We start from the raw sequence: 17,321 nt of genomic DNA, 5'->3' as shown, positions 1-17,321 counted from the left end.
GGAAAAAGTGTAGCTTAAGAGTTTATTTTTTGATGAGAAGAAAAACCTGAAGGTGTTTTTCTTTCAGGTCAGCATAGGCAGATGGCCAATTCAGACAGCTGAGACTGTGAAGTATTTCTGCAGCCTATGGCTGCTGCTGGGAAGTTTTGTTTTTTTTTATGGGTTTTCACATGGCCACAGGCATTACAGTAAAGAAGGGGAGGCTGCAACTTTGAGATAAGAAAGACCACCATAGTAGAAGAGTTACTAGCTGCCAAGAAGCTGACCAGAGACCCCAGTAATTCAATCAACTCTGAAAAGTTATGGTGAGAATTTATACCAGGAAAGCCCTGTGCTTTAGTGAAATATCTCAACTTCTCCCTAGAAACCTTTCCTCTCCTCTCCCCTCCTCTTCTCTTCTCCCTTTTCCCTCTCCCTGATCCACTGCCCCACCCCTCCCCCCACCTCCCCCTCCTCTCCTGCATTTTGGAAGGAGACTATCCTATTTTGCCAGGTATTTTGTTCTTGTTTTTTTTTTTTTTATCTTACAACTTACTTGTCCAACAAATATATTACCAGCAGCAACTACAGATTCGATAGGAGATGAGCCCAGAGTAACTAGCATTACCCATCCGACCTAAGAAGAAAGAAATGGGTAATATCAGTGAAGAATTATTTGCATGTTTGTACACAAGAAAATATCAAAGTAGGGATAAAAATCTTAAAATACAGCAACATATTGAGGTCTATAATACAGGTTACTGATAATGCTAAAGGTATGTATAACTTATTTAGCCTATAGAGCAAGTCAATCAAATCCTATATGAGTGGTAAGTTTGAATATGGGTGTGTGTGCCATTCCTAGGGATTGAATTCAGGGCCTGGACGCTGACCCCGAGTTTTTTTTTTGCTTAATGTTGGTGCTCTACTATTTGATCCACAGCTCCCCTTACAGAGTTTTTAGTAGTTAATCGGAGTTAAAAATCTCATGGATTTTCCTGCCCAGGCTGGCTCTGAATTGCAGTCCTCTGTCTCTGCCTCTGAGTGGCTAGAAGTGTGAGGCACCAGCACCTGGTCTATTGTATATATTTCTGAACAATATTTCTTTTTTGCCAGTCCTGGGGCTTGAATTCATATCCTGGACACTGTCCCTGAGCTGCTTTTGCTCAAGCACTTTACCACTTAAGCCACAGTATCACTTCTGGATTTTTCCTTTCATATGATACTTAGGAATCGAACCCAGGGCTTCATGCATGCTAGGCAAGCACTTTACCACTAAGCCACATTCTCAGCCCCTGAACAATATTTTACAGATAATACATTTTTACAGATATATGGAAATTATAAATGAAAATTGCTACCCTCATGGGAAGCCTCTGTGCATTCTAGGCGCTGTTGTACCTTTACCTCAGTGATGTATTGAACTTTACTCCTTTGAAGTAGGTTCTATAATTATTCACATTTTACAGATGAGGAAAACCAAGTAGAGAAAGACGGTTATGTTCTCAAAGGTCACCCAGCTAGTGGCTACTAGGATGTAGTTCAAATTTATTATTTTTCTATTTAATTCTAATAAACTAGGTTCATTGGTCCCAATTTTTGTACTGGCCATTTGCAATAGTCTGGATCTGGAATGTCCCCCAAAAGGCTCCTGTATTAAAAGCGTGGCCCCAGCCCATAATGCTATTGGGAGCTGGTGAAGACTTTAGGGGGTGGAGCCTAGTGGGAGGAAGTTAGGTTATTGGGAACATTCTTGCAGGGAATTGTGGTACTTTAGTGCTCCTCTTCCCTTTCACATCCTGACCTTCACGTGAATCACTCTTCTCCACCATGTCCTCCCTGCATGGTGTGTCACTACAGGCCCACAAACCATGAAGTGAATAGACCATGGTCTGAAACCCCTAAGCTATGAGCCTAAAGCAAACTTTTCTTCTTGATAAGTTGATTATCTCAAATATTTGTTACAGTAATAGATGATTGACAAACATGCCTTTCAACCAGAAACAGTAGCACCACAGTGCCACCTCAGGTTGTAGATTCCTGTTGCATTTCCTCTGTGATCTTTTTGCTTAGATATATGACTAGCAGTTTTAAACCAATGATCAGAGCATTATGAGGTCTGGAACTCTTGATGTAATTCTGAGTTCCGTTGGTTCTAGTCAGTACATGTGTCTGTCTGTCAGTCTGCTTCTCTGTTTTTCTTTTTGTTTATACATTTTGATTTACATGGACTAAAGGAGGGCTGTGGCTGTTCCCCAAAGCCTGAATGCACTGCTTTGTTCTCATGTGCATCTATACTAGCTTAAAATCTTCCTAGTTTTCTGATCTAATGTGAGAGTAAGACTCAGTTGCTGGGAGCAAGACAGCAAGGATGAGATTATAAGATTAACCTTTCTCTCTCTCTCTCTCTCTCTCTCATACACATTCTTGCTCTTTTTTTCCTCTGCACTTGAGATTAAAGTCAAGGACTCACATTGCTAGGTAAGCACTCTACCACTAAACACATTCTCTCTTCTTTTTTATTGTTGCCTAGTTTTTGAGATAGGATTTCATTAACTTTGCCCAGGCTGGCTTCGAACTCACAATCTTCCTGCTTCTACCTCCTGAGAAGCTGGGATTATAGAGGTGTGTCACAATGCCTGGCTAACTCTTTTAAAATAGTTGTATGCTTACCAAACTCCCACCAGGGTAAAAACCAACTTCTTCTTGCTTTGATTTCTCTAGTAATTCCAAGATCAGGAATATGTCCTGAAGACAAGTGTGGATAACCATGAAGATGACTGACACTGCTTTCCCCTTGCAGACATCTGACCTCAATTCCTTGGCTAATGTAAATGCTATGGTTTCATGAAGATATCTAGTGGGATTCAGCAAATCAAAGCTCTGTTAGAAGTCCCTGAGTCCAAGTTCACTTTATGGACACATGATGGAAAGTTTTGAGTTTGACTCTAATAACTTGAGGGATTGTAGTGAATCTTGGTAGGAAGAGAAAGGCAATTTCGAGATGCCTGGATAAGAGATTTGAGACTAGATTTTTCAATAATTGGTTCCACCTGTTTCACTCACTACATCCCAATCCCAGTACCTTTCTGACGATCCACTGCATGAATCCCAGGTAATACAACATGGACATCACTGTGCTGAAGAAAACCACAATGGGCAGGATCTGCGTAGAAGTGATCTTTTGTCAGTGTTGAGCCCAGTGGTATCACATTCCTGTTAGGCCCTCTCTCTGCCTCCCTTTCTCCACCAGAGACATCCATCATGACAATACTGGAGACATCACTTTTGTCGGTCATTTTCCTTTTTCATAATCTCGTATTCTAATTGGGCTTGAAGATTCCAATTGTTTGAGTGTGCTCCCTCCCCCCAAAAGTTTATCTTTAAAAACTTAATCCCCAAATTCATGTTGGTTGTGTTTGGGGATAGGGGTCTTGGGGCAGTATTTAGGATTAGATGAAGTCATTAATTAAGTCATTAATGACCTTATTTTAATTAATGTACTATATTGGGGGTTGAATTCAGAGTCTCTAACTTACTTGGCTTGTGTGCTCAGCTAGTGCTCTACCATGTGAACCATATTCCCAGACTTATTTTTTTTTGCTGGTTTTTAATTTAATTTAATTTAATTTTTGTACTGGTACTAGGCTTGAACTCAGGGCCTAGGAGCAGGTCCTGAACTCTTTTTCTTAAGACTAGGGATCTGCTACTTGAGCCACGGCTCCATTTCTGACATTTTGGTGGTAATTGGAGTTGTCTCATGGACTTCCTGCCTGAGCTGGCTTGAACCCTGATCCTCAGATATCAGTGTCCTGAGTAACTAGGATTACAAGTGTGAGGCACTGGTGCTCAGTCTTGCTGGTTATTTTATAGATGGAATCTCACAGGGGACTTTGCTGCTTGGGACAGCTCAGCAGTGTGATATTCTGGATTTCAGCCTCCTGAATAGCTAGGATTACAGCTCTTGATACTCGGCTTTATTCTATTTAGAAAGATTAAATAGAATAAATAAGGATTTACTCTATGCTAGGCAAACACTTTACCATTGAGCTATACCCAGCCCCAGTAGTAGCTTTATGAGGAGTTAAGACTTGAGCTAGCACACTTAGTCTTTCTTCACCTTGTGATGTTCTCCTCCATGTCAATATGCAGCAAGAGGCTCTCACTGTGGTACAAAGACTATGATAGAAGATTTCTTAGTTTCTGAACAATGAGCTAAATAAAACCCTATTCTTTATAAATTATCCAGTGTCAGATATTTTGTTATAGTAACAGAAGAGAACAGACTAAGACAAGTGTATATGCTAAGAAACTTAATTCCTTCTTCTATAATGAGTTTCTCTTATTCAGAGAAAGACTGTGTTTTAGGGAGAATATACAATAACTACACTAACAATTGCTTTTTCACTCAAGGATAGTGCTTTATCACTCGAGCCATAGCTCTACTTGTGGCTTTTTGGTGGTTAACTGGAGATAAGAGCCTCAGATTTGTCTGCCCAGCCTGGCTTTGAACTTGGATCCTCACATCTCAACCTCTTAAGTAGCTAGGATTATAGGCATTGGTCTATAATCCCAGTTGAGTTATGGATTTTTGAATCACTAAAAAGGTTTATCTTTTGGAGAGTAGCTAATTCTGCCTTAACATGTATAGTACTTTCCCAAATCCTATTTTCCTGATGCTGTTTGGGAGCCTTCAGTAACCTGTGTGTCTGCAGGGAGCAATTTCCACGCTGTAGAGATCATTCAGATCTGGGGGTTGGGTCCCTGCTCACCCTTCCCCACCATTCCCTAACTAAATGACCAGAGACAAGCTGCCACCAAAAGCACAGAATGACCAAAGACAACTTGTGCAGAATCGAATTTAGAAAAAAATCCATTAATAATACACATTTAAAGATATTTTGTGTCACTATTTAGAACTCACTTACTGTGAAGCTTTTATTAGCTTTAATGAGTAGGTAGAACTTTCCTAAAAGCAAGAAGTTGTAAGTGATCATCCAGTAGTTCTTTGGTGGAAAAAGAAAAAGTCAGACCACTGCCCCAGGAGGAGATGGGGATGGCAAGCTCTGAGGATGCTGTTATACTCTGGGTAGCAAATTTCTCCTCTGCCACTTTATTTTTCTTCCTATTCTGAATTCACTTCACGATGGAAGCCTGTTTCTATTTCAGTCTATAAACACTTGACCTTTCTGCTATGGCTCAGTTATCTTGGCATTGATGCATCAAATCAGCACTTTTAGTAAAGATTCAGATCCTGGTATGATCATAGCAAGTTGAGACACGCACTAAAATGTCACACTGTACTCCAGAAGCATGGAAAATTACTGTGTCATTAAAATGAGAAAAAAATATATAAGATCTGGCATAAATGGCCTAACTGAAGCGAAGGTAATTTAGAGATAAATTTGGAGTCCTTGAGAGAGGAAACAACTTAGAAATGTAGGGACCATCACATCGCAGCATGCATGTACACACACACACACAGAAGCAGAAGAAAACTCCAAATGTATATTTCAGACTCAGACTCATATTTGTAGGGGCTTCTCAGAGGAGAGTGAGCTTTCTTTGGGGTTTATGGGATCTCTGAGAGGGAACTGACTACGTCCAAGCAGGAGCTAGGGTTTTTCTTGTCTGTAAAATAACGTCCCTTCTTTGATTAGGCTTATCGAGGCCTGCCTAGCAAAGGCTGTCCTGAAGAAATGAGGAGGAAAGTTTAGCATAGGGTGGTCCTGGGAAGCAGAGGCTGTGGTGGTTGGCTGGATGTCCCAGTTAGCCTGGAACTGAGTGGTGTTTTGAGTTCAGAGCTCTAGGGGTCCTGGATTGCAAATCTCATGCCTGTGCATTTCCAAATATATAATTACTTTTCTTTAGAGTTCCAAATACTATTCCCCTAGAGGGCTTTTAAATAAGTGTCTTAGGCAATGCCACTGTGCCCAAATATTTGACTGTTTTTTACCTTCTCTGGATATTTCCCTTAATCTTATGCATGAGGTGTGTCTATCCCACTGACTCCGGACAACATTGTAATTGAGAAAAAGGGTGATGACACTTTACTTTTCTATAACACAGACAGTATTAGACACCTGGCTTGGGGTCAGTTAGGTTCTATCTAAATATCTATAAAGACCAAGGGGTCAGTTAGGTTCTATCTAAATATCTATAAAGACCAAGGAGCTGCTCATAAAGCAGAGACAGGAGTAGAAAACTCTTTGCACAACTACAATAATAATAATAATAATGCAGAGACTGAATACCAAAAGGGTCTAGATTTACCTTAAATGCAAAGAAGTGGTCTGTGTACTTCTCGCCAAAGACAAATATAGCGCCAGCATCAGTGTACCCCAGAAAAGTCTGAGTGGAAGAAAGGAAGAGGTTATTCAACCAGTGGAGTGGTGTCACAAGTCACAGAAACACTAGGCTTTGCAGAGAATGAAGACTAGCAACCTGCTGGATAGGCTGTGAAAAAGTTCATCATCTTAACTTTGCTTATCCAATGATGGCATAGAGGTGAAGTGTAGGTTTGAATCATACCTGTATACCAAATTCCTGTCATTGCCAGTATTCAATCTGCTTCAGGATGCTAAAGAACTGAGTGTGATTGTTTGCTGCAGCAAATGGTACATGGGTGGCATTAGTTATCACCATATGCAAAGAAAGCCCCTTTCTCTGTATGGAACTATCTAGAAATGCAACCCCTCAAGGTGCAATGTAAAGAGAAGTGATATAGTGAAGTATACAGGGCAGCAGTAATAAACAAGACAAATCAGCATGTTTATCATAGACAGGAATTTGTCTAAATTTTGTTATGGAATTAAAATTAGGGTCAAATATTATATATTTAAAAAACAATTTCTTTCATGATTTGAAGTACAATAAGAACAAATTATTATTATTATTAGTGTTGGTCCTGGGGCTTGAACTCAGGGCCTGGTTACAATCCCTGAGCATTTCTGTTCAAAGCTAGCTCTTTATCACTTGAACCACAGCCCCACATACAGCATTTTGGGTGGTTAATTGAAGATAAGAGTCTCATGGACTTTCCTGCCTTGGTTGGCTTTGAACTGCAATTTTTGGATCTCAGCTTCCTGAGTAGCTAGGATTGTAGGCATGAGTCACTAGTGCCAGGCTAAGAACAAAATATTTTTTGACTCACTTACCTGAACTTGTCTGCCCAACCAATCAAAAGCAATAAATCCAGGTTTAGTTCTTAGAATTAAGAGCCCAAGAAGAAACTGTAATCCAATTCCCCAAAAGACAGGCCTCCAGTGAACCTATAAAAAGAAATAGAGATGATCACTTATTGTGCTAAGATGAACATTGGAATGAGGTTCAAATTAACAAAGGAAAAATACTAATGAGAGCAACATGACCTGGCACCATAAACCATGCTTATAGAAATTGCAACAGACCCTTTTCTGGGTACAGTTATTTATGAGAAAATTAACCTTGGCCTTAGCATAAATATTCCAAGAGCCACTGTTTCCTTGAGACATTCTGAAATATAGCCTGTGGCCTACCTTTTGTTGTTGTTGTTGTTGTTCATGGGGCTTGAACTCTGGGCCTGAGCCACAGCACCACTTCTGGCTTTTTCTGCTTATGTGGTGCTGAGGAATTAAAACCAGGGCCTCATGCATGCAAGGCAAGCACTCTACCACTGAGCCACCTTCCCATCCCCGGGATATCATTCTTTAATACTAAATCTGAGTGTGAGCTTTCACTCTTGGGAAAGTATGGGAACTACTAAGTCTTGATGAATAACGCAAACACCAAGTATAATGTAAGAAGCATCATTAGAGGAAGGACTGGCTAGCCTAGTCACATTGTAAATATTATATATACAATTATTCCTTTCACTTGGACAATGGAAAGACATGTGTTTAAGGCTCTGTTCAAGGCTCTTATCTGACAGCTGATGTGGGAATTCAATGAAATTATGCCTGAGTGAAGGCTTCTTGTTTCCTTATAAAAGGAGCCAATAACCTTGAATGCAGACCCAGAATGGACCCCATAAATGGACAATCATCTAACTTCTTTTAGTGCAGATGTGAAAGTCCTGCAAAGAATTCTTGGAAGGCACAGAGGATGGAGATATTCACCTGTACAAAACAAATGACTTGAATCACATCAGATGAACTTGGTCACTCTATGATGAATGCTCTCCTTGGATCCACCTTTTAGCCAGGATAAAGTCTTTCAGTGCTTGGCATTGTGATTCATTTGTAAGAGCCTTTAGCTTTCTGAGTTCTCACCTATTCTATGGGTTATTGTATCACACATCCATGAGGAAGAAAAAAAATCATAGATGGAACTTTGATAAAGGGCAAGATGTATCGTACAATTAAAGGTGCTGTATAGTCTGAGAAGATGAGTGAGTAGGTTTTCTCCTGCTTGTGATGGGGGACAGAGGTACATGAGTAGAAGCTGGATTTGACAGGTAAAACAAGTCCCCTGCTTGTGGAACTGGAGCTTACTGGAAAGAGAACTTGAGATGCAAATAGGTAGTACTTCCGGAGGTAGCATTCTAAAAGAAGGATACCCTTCTTTTAAATCACCACCTTATCATAAGAAGTACCTGGAAGAGGTAAATCTTTTCACTATTTTGAACTGCCTTCATCTGAGTAGAGAAGGATACAAACACAAAACAAACAGAAAACACATAACAACAACAAGAACAACAAACACCCTCCAAAAACAGTGAATTCCATACTTACTCTGGTTGGGTGCTTAGAAAACAGAAATAGCAGGATAATGTACGTGATGAGGCCACCGAAGGACACCAGTTGCTGTTTACCCAATTTGGCAGTGTCCAGAATCAGCCAGAAGATAACCCCTAGGATCAGTAAGCTCCAGATCACCCTAAGAGAACAGAAGGGAGGTAGAGCATCACTGATTGTGCTAACTGGAGCCTTCTAATGAGGCTTAAACTGGCAAACACAAAACTGCTAGTGAAATCAACACACCCTGGCTGATTCCCTCTGCCTGGCCTTTTGATTGAAAAAACAAACAATGACAAATAGATTTAAAAAACCCATATGTGCCCCTCACATTCTACAACTCAGGCCCTTTATAAGTACCAAGTTCTATAAAGGGGTCAGAGAAGAGAAAGGGTGTTTGGAGTGGGAGGTCTGGTGATTTCTTTAAGTGACCTACTAGAATTCCTCCTGACTGCCTGACCTCCTTTCCTCTCTCCCTGCCTCCCTCTCTTCTTCTAGAGACAGGATCTTGCTGTATAGCCTAGGCTTGAATTGAACTTGGGACTCTCGTGCCTCAGCCTCCTGAGTTCTGGGATTATAAGAGAGCACCACTGTGCCCAATGTGTTATTCTGATTCTTTTTGTTGTTGTTGGTGTTCCAGGGCTGGAGCTGTTACTTGACTTTTTTTGCTGAAGGCTCACACTCTACCACTTGAGCCATACCTCTACTTCCAGCTAATTTGAGACAAGTCTCATGGACTTTTCTACTTGGAATGGCAATCCTCAGATCTCAGCTGAGTAGATAGGACTACAGGTATGAGCCATCAGCACTTGGCTGTGTACTGGGATGCTTTATCTGGTTTGGGGATGGGTGAGGTGTTGTCTTCTTCCCTTTATGGGAGAACCTACAATATGCTCTCCGCAGTTGGAGGGTCCCAACAGAGGTAAACTTGAATTTGAGTTCTGCCTTGCCTGAGGAGTCTGGTAGGTCGGCAAGGCTGATTCATGCTGTGAATCAGCATGAATCAGAAAGGCCCTTGTGCTGGGGGAGGAGCAGCAGGGAATGTGCCTTCAGGTAGATGCAATGTAGGACTCCACAGAGACTACAGGTCCTAGGACTTAATCAGGTATGGCCACCTGAAGAGAGAAGATATTGCACAGAGACAGGCTAAGGGACACACCTTTGGCAGTCAGTGGGACTGAGGACTTGTTGGGGACAGCCTGCTTAAACAGTTCCTCTGGAAGGGGCCAGCCTCATGCCCACAGCACACAGTTACTCCCCTGAACCAGCACTGTCCTGGCCCTGAGCTCCCTATGGGCTTTGACGTAGACAGAAAAGGAGGTACGAGGGAATAAGGAGAAGGGGAATCCAAAGCTGGGAGGAAGGATGGGACATGTAGTTAGGCTTATACTTTTCATACTTGAAGGAATGGGACATCTTGTTATTAAAAATATGTCTGGGGGGGGGAGATGGAAAGGGATGGGAAGGGGAAACAAAGGAGGAGGCAACAATGCTTGATAAGAAATGTACTCATTATCTTGCCCATGTAATTGTAACGCCTCTGTATGGTATTTTTACAATAAAAAAAAGAAAGTTAAAAAAATATGTCTGGGGCTAGGAAGGTAGCTCAGTGGTAGAGTGCTTGACTTGTATGCATGAGGCATTGGGTTTGATAAGCAGAAAAAGCTGGAAGTGGCACTGTGGCTTAAGTGGCAGAGTGCTAGCCTTGAGCTGAAGAGCTGAGGGACAGCGCCCAGGCCCAGTCAAGCCCCATAACCAGCAAAAAAAAGTCTGTAGCCAGGTGTTGATGGCTGATGCTTATAATCCAAGCTACCAAGGAAGCTGAGATCTGAGGTTTGCAATTTGAAGCCAGCCCAGGAAGGAAAGTCTGTGAGACTCATCTCCAATTAACTACTAAAAACTTGGAAGTAGAGCTGTGGCTCAAGTGGCAGAACATTAGACTTGAGCACAAAAGGTCAGAAACAGTGCCCAAACCCTGAGTTCAAGCCCCAGGACTGGTGCATGCATGTGCGCATGCACATGCACATACACACACACACACACACACACACACGCGTGCACACACACACACTCATACACACTGTGACCATGTCTGTGACCATTACCTAAGAATGAGAAGAAAGGTCAAGGATTTTGGCATTTTTCTACTAAGTACAGAATAAATAGCACCTACTGAATGAAATATAAAAATGGATGGAAAAAAATTAAGCCATATTTTGATCACTATCTATGGGCCAATTTTAGTATGCTGTCTCTATAAAAAGTCAAGAACTAGTGGTTCTCACTATTAAGATAATACCTAATACCATTTCTTTCTTTTTCTAAATCTCTACTCTTTAATGAGTAAAAGGCATTGAAAGGAGTAAGGAGACCTGACAGCTTAACTGAAAAATGACTGGGCTCACTAACCACCAATGAGATGCCAGTTGACCTAAATTTATCAAGAATCAATGACCAAGTTTGTCACAACATTTAAAACAGCAAAAAAAAACAAAAAAAAAAAACAAAAAAAACAAGTAAATAAAATAATGATCCAAGGAAGTGGCGCTGTGGCTCAAGTGGTAGAGCGCTTGCCTTGAGCTGAAGAGCGCAGGGACAGTGCTCAGGCCCAGAGTTCAAGTCTCACGACCAACCAAAAAAAAAAAAAATAATGATCCACTATGTAGAATGTGCCTGGTGCTGTTGGCTCATGCCTGTAATCCTGGCTACACAGGAGGCTGAGTTTTGAGAATTGTGGTTCAAAGCCAGCCTACGTGGGAAACTCTGTGAAACTCTTACCTCCAATTAACCACTGGAAAAAAAAAGTAGAGCTATGCCTCAAGTGGCAGAATGCTAGCCTTGGGTATAAAAGCTCAGGGAGAGTGCCTAGGCCCCGAGTTCAAGTCCAACACACACACACACACACACAGACACACACACACACACACACACACACACACACACACACACACAACCCCCCCCCCCATAACAACAGACAAACCCTGAGATTTAATATACTGTATGATCCCTATTTTGTAAAATGAAATCTCTTGGCAGGCATGTCAGCAATCTCCATTGTTCTGTACTTACAAACCAATCCTTTAGCTAAGTGCTGAGATTGGATGGCATTTGTGCTGCCCATTCCCTGTCCTGTGCCAGGTAAGACACGATTGATTGATCATGATGACATTCTACTGACACTGTTTTTTTGGGAGGGGGGTTGCTTGGTCCAAGGTCTTGAACTCGGGGTCTGGGTACTGCTCCTGAACTTTTTCACTCAAAACTAGCACTCCATCATGTGAGTCACAGCTCTCCTTTCGGCTTTTTGGAGGTTAGTTAATGATAAGAGTCTCACAGACTTTCCTGCCTGAGCTGGCTTCAAATTGTGATCTCAGATCTCAGCCTCTTGAGTAGCTAGGATTCCAGCATGATCCATCAGCACCCAGCCTCTGACACTATTTTATAATCGTAACTGCTTCACGACACACAGTGATGGAGGTATCTCAATGATATAGCACATAGATGTGTATTGGTGTTTTTTGGATAACATTTTGCCTTTTCGTAGCATTTGAATTAAGGCAGTTAGAACATATTTCAAGTGAGTCATCACCTCATCTAAGTCTTGATTTTCTGTTTGTAAAATGAAAGTATTACAATGGATTGCTCCCAACCTTCTTCCTAACTCTGAAATCTCATAAATAAGGCAATACCCTTAGAACAGTGTTGGAAAAGACTTTCTTCAATTGCAAGAAGAGAATCAAATGCCTTTACCACTTCAGCCAGAACCAGTGGCTGTCCAGCAGTCTTCTGCCTGGAGACAGGAGCTCATCAATTCGATGCTCATATCTGGCCATCAGGTGATCCCAGACAACAAAGAAGATGACAGCTACAGTGATCACAAAAAGAGGAAGGGCTCTGTGAAAGTTCAGCACGCAGGCTGTGATCACCAGGGCCAGGAAACCTGTCCAGGAAGCAAAGCAGATATGTGATAGGTATCATGGAAGCCAGCTGACTCAATCTGGCTCAGTCAAGGAGAGGTATAACCAAGAATCCATTGAATGCTTCCATATGGGTACTGGCTGCTCTGGGCAAGGTTTTGCTTATTTTCCCTCTCCTTCTCTGCTTCAATCAAATTTCTACATTCTCACCATGTATGTAAGGGGGAAAGATTGCTGGATTTTAAAAAAATAGAACTTTTGAGTTCTTGAATCCTAACGCTTTATCACTGAGCTTCTCGGTGCTAACATTTTGTTTTAATTCCTCTGTTTTCCAATTCTTTAGGTGAACCATGGCAGGGAGAAAGGCCAGGGATCAAGGCAACTGCTGGCAAGAGGTATGGGTTTTCCGGCAGCTCAGATTTGGCCGAAGCTCAAATAGTAAAATAGACCTACGACATTCTCTATGCACTGCAGAATCTCAGAGGAAGACAGCCTGGCTATGATGGCTGCTATTGAAGTGCAGATTTTAAACTATGACTAAGGTTTCCTATTCTGAAAGATCAGCACACAAGGCTCTGCAACTTGGGCTGGGAAGGTGGCTCAGTGGTAGAGTGCTTGCTTTGTATGCATGAGGTCCTGGGTTCAATTCCTCAGCACCACATAAGCAGAAAAAGCCGGAAGTGGCACTGTGGCTCAAGTGGTAGAGTGCTAGCCTTGAGCTGAAGAGCTGAGGGACAGCAACCAGGCCCAGAGTCTGCAACTTAAGTCTGGCCTGACTCTTGTTTGCATAGGTGGTATATACCACTGTACTCACCAACTTGTACTTGTACCCTACCAATAAAGTCCTATTGGAACTTAGCCTTGTCTGTTGGCTTATATACAGTGGCTGCTTTTTATATGTGTATGTGCCTTAAACTCAGGGGTCTGGGCACTCTCCCTTAGCTTTTTCACTCAAGGCTGGCACTCTACCAATTGAGCCACCGCTTTACTGATGGCTTTGGTGGTTAATTGGAGATAAGAGTCTTACAGAATTTCCTGCTGAAGCTGGCTTTGAACCTTGATCCTAAAATCTCATCCTGCTTAATAATTAGGATTACAGGTGTGAGCTACTGGAGCAGGTCTTTAAATTTTTTTAAAGCTGCAGTGTACATAGTAGGCCACCCTAGTTGCATAATTTTGGCAGTATGCACAATATAATAATGAGACTAAAATACTATCTGGCCTGGTACAGCTGTCTGAGAAGGAGATCTAGAACAGGATATAGATGTCTTGGACTGGTGCCAGTGGGCTTAGGTGAGAGTTTCCATTTCATAGACAGAATTTTTGTTTCCCCTACTGGGGACTGAATCTAGGGCCTTGTCCTTGCTAGACTAGTACCTTAGCACCTAAGCTACATCCCTGGCCTTTTTGTTATTATTTTTGAGACAGGATCTTGCTATTTTTACCAGGGTTTGACTTGAACTCTACATCCTTCTATCTTTACCTTCTGAGTATCTGGGATTATAGGCATGCACAACCACTCTTGGCTATAGACAGAATGTTCATTATAGTGGGTTGTGGAGCCCTTTGCTTTGGAGGGGGCAAACACTGAAGGCATTCTTGCCTTGCCTTTAGTCAAGAGGAGTTGGCCAAATGGCCTACACTGATGCTCATATATTACTCTTTATAATTAGGGTTTTGTCTTTGCTATTATCACCATGTCTGTTCAGTTACTCAAGTTTTCTGTGCCTGCATTAACCAAGGCACTCTTAAAAATCCTGATCGCGGGCTGGGAAGGTGGCTCAGTGGTAGAGCGCTTGCCTTGCATGCCAGAGGCCCTGGGTTCGATTCCTCAGCACCACATAAGCAAAAAAGAAAAAAAAACGGAAGTGGTGCTGTGGCTCAAGTGGTAGAGCGCTAGCCTTGAGCTGAAGTGCTGAGGGATAGCGCCCAGGCCCAGAGTTCAGGCCCCATGACCGGACCCCCCAAAAAAACAAAAAATCCTGATTGCAAGAGTATGGTAGGTGCTATGGTTTGAATGTGTCCCTCAAAAAATTCATGTGCTGGGAACTTAATATTCAAATCATATGTTAGAAGTGGTGCTGTGGCTCAAACAGTAGAGTGCTGGCCTTGAGCAAAAGAGCCTCAGAGACAGTACCCAGGCCTGGAGTTCAAGCCCCAGGACTGGCACCAAAAAAAAAAAGAGAGAGAGAGAGAGAAAAAAGAGATTCCAATCTAGACTCTGCCTAGCTCATGTTGTGATCTCTGCTTCATGTTTTGATGTAATAATATGGCTCTTTTCAATGGTGACATCTTGACACTGGACCTTCAGCCTCAGAAATTACTACTACTACTACTACTACTATTGTTCCATGCTGGTACTGGACTCATGTTTGGCTTTTTAACTCAAGGCTGGTGCTCTACCACTTGAGCCACACTTCTAACTCCAGCTTTTTGCTGGGCATTTGGATATAAGAAGCACATGGACTTGTCTGTCTCCAGCTGGCTTTGAACTGTGATCCTCAGATCTCAGCTTTCTGAGTGGCAAGGATTACAGGTATGAGCCACCTGTGTCTGGCCAGAAGTTATTCTTTATAAATTATCTCATCTGTTCCAGCAGCAAGAATGGACCAAGGCAATTGGTGCCTCAAAAAAAAATCTTTTGGCCTCCTAAATGAGGCAGGGAAGCACCTTGTGTAGTTTTCCCCTGCAGGGATCTCTTCATTTATTTCTTTGGAAGACTCAGTGAAGTCCAGGGAGAAATGGAAGGCTTCTTCTCCACCCCCCTAAAAACCTAATACTTGGGAGGGTCCCCCTAAAAGATATTAGTTAATTTTCATTGTCTATTGGTATTTACCAGTTAATAAAGTGCCCCAGATGATGTAACGAAGAATGGTTTTGTGTTTCCTACAAAAATCACAAACTGTATCATACTTCTTTTCCAAATACCTGAAACATAAAAGCAAAAAGGAAGGCAGAAGTAAACTTTGGAAACATGACATAAACTGCCGTGCAAAGGCTTAGTTAGGTCATATAAAACAATGAAGCACATGACAAGCACATTCACAAAGCTATGTGTTACAAAACAGAAATGGGAAAACTCATCTCATTGACCAATAGCAGCCTTTGAGTGGTTAACCATGAATAATGCAAGAGATTAGAGAGATGCTGGAAGTGTGTTCTTAGGAGCAGAGCAGAAAGATGGACAGCCAAGCAGAAACTTCTAGATAAAAGCATCAGGGTGTCTCTCATGCACACAGTGACACACACCATTAGCATTGTCCTGTATGTGTGTGGTAATGTGCCGATAATCAAAATGCTGCTCTAGAATACTGGGTGAATCAATATATGAATTTGTTCAAAGTTTATATGTAATCACAGACATATCACAGTGAACCCTCTTTGTGTGATTAATATATGCCAATACAAATAAAAACAGCTTAGTTATGAGGAAGAAAAAAAAGGAAGAGCAACAGAAACTGTTTATACTAAAGGATGCATAATTCTCAAGTGCTTTCAAAGAATGGAATCTAGTACCACATGTTTAGCTTGTCACTAAGCTGCTCATAGAACTGTAATTTAGAGGAAGACCAAGTTTCCTGGTCTCCTTTAGGAAAAACTAATAATTTATTAGCTTTAGTTGCAGATCTAGTGTTTAAAAAATGTAGCACAAGCCAGGTGCCTGTGGTTCAATCTTATAATCCTGACTACTTAAGGAGCCTGAGATCTGGAGATCTTAGTTTGAAGCTATTTAGGGCAGAAAAGTCCATGAGACCTTTATCTTCAATAAACCACCAAAAAAGCTGCAAGTGGAGCTGTGGCTCAAGTTGTAGAGCATATCCATGAGTAGAAAAAGCTAAGGGACAGTGTCTGGCCCTGAGTTTAGGCCTGAGCCACGACCAACACAAAGAAAGAAAGAAAGGAAGGAAGAAAGAAAGAAAGAAAGAAAGAAAGAAAGAAAGAAAGAAAGAAAGAAAGAAAGAAAGAAAAAAGAAAGGAAGGAAGGAAGGAAGGAAGAAAGAAAGAAAGAAAGGAAGGAAGGAAGGAAGGAAGGAAGGAAGGAAGAAAGAAAGAAAGAAAGAAAGAAGAAAGAAGGAAGGAAAGAAGAAATCGGAAAAAGAAAGGATGGAAGGAAGAAAGAAAAAAGAAAGAAAGAAGGAAAGAAATAAAGGAAAAAGGGCTGGGAAGGTGGCTCAGTGGTAGAGTGCTTGCCTTGCATGCCAGAGGCCCTGGGTTTGATTCCTTAGCACCACATAAGCAAAAAGAAAAAAGCCGGAAGCGGTGTTGTGACTCAAGTGGTAGAGCACTAGCCTTGAGCTGAAGAGCTGAGAGACAGAGCCCAGGCCCAGAGTTCAGGCCTCACAACTGGACCCCCCCCCCCAAAAAAAAAGAAAGAAAGGAAAAAAAGAAAGTTGTAGCTATGTCATGTAATAGGAATATCCATCCAGGGTGGGGTGGCTTTATCCGATCTCTTAACTGTGTGTAGTACATTACAGCTATCTGACTTTATAAAGGGAATTATCTAGGAATTAGGCACTGTGGCCATTGGTGGTCTAGGTGGACAATTCCCAACCCACTGGGGCCATTTCAGTGCCATTAACATTCATGAAACCTGAGGACATCAAGAGGTTGTTTCCAGCTCCAATTAAACAACAGAAAACCTGGAAGTAGAGGTTTGGCTCAAATAGTAGAATGTTAGCTTTGAACAAAAAGTTCAGGGACTGTAGCTAGG

The 17,321-nt window shown here is 41.7% G+C and overlaps 1 protein-coding gene across 1 annotated transcript in view; it reads right to left on the bottom strand.

The window, feature by feature from the left end:
* Slc28a3 (solute carrier family 28 member 3) overlaps positions 1-17,321 on the bottom strand; it is a 77,116-nt gene that overhangs the window by 18,287 nt on the left and 41,508 nt on the right. The window contains exons 4-10 of the mRNA XM_070035438.1: positions 15,447-15,538; positions 12,444-12,633; positions 8,691-8,835; positions 7,137-7,250; positions 6,253-6,330; positions 3,065-3,145; positions 536-616 (exon numbers count right to left, since the gene is read on the bottom strand). Of these exons, the coding sequence (XP_069891539.1) occupies positions 536-616; positions 3,065-3,145; positions 6,253-6,330; positions 7,137-7,250; positions 8,691-8,835; positions 12,444-12,633; positions 15,447-15,538 (781 nt within the window). The remainder of the gene's footprint in view (positions 1-535; positions 617-3,064; positions 3,146-6,252; positions 6,331-7,136; positions 7,251-8,690; positions 8,836-12,443; positions 12,634-15,446; positions 15,539-17,321) is intronic.

Source organism: Dipodomys merriami, unplaced genomic scaffold, assembly GCF_024711535.1.
Source record: "Dipodomys merriami isolate MVZ:Mamm:240054 unplaced genomic scaffold, mDipMer1.0.p SCAF_26, whole genome shotgun sequence".
Taxonomy (NCBI): Eukaryota; Metazoa; Chordata; class Mammalia; order Rodentia; family Heteromyidae; genus Dipodomys; species Dipodomys merriami.
Note: the sequence above shows the minus strand (reverse complement) of the source record. Positions and strands in the feature narration are given on the sequence as shown.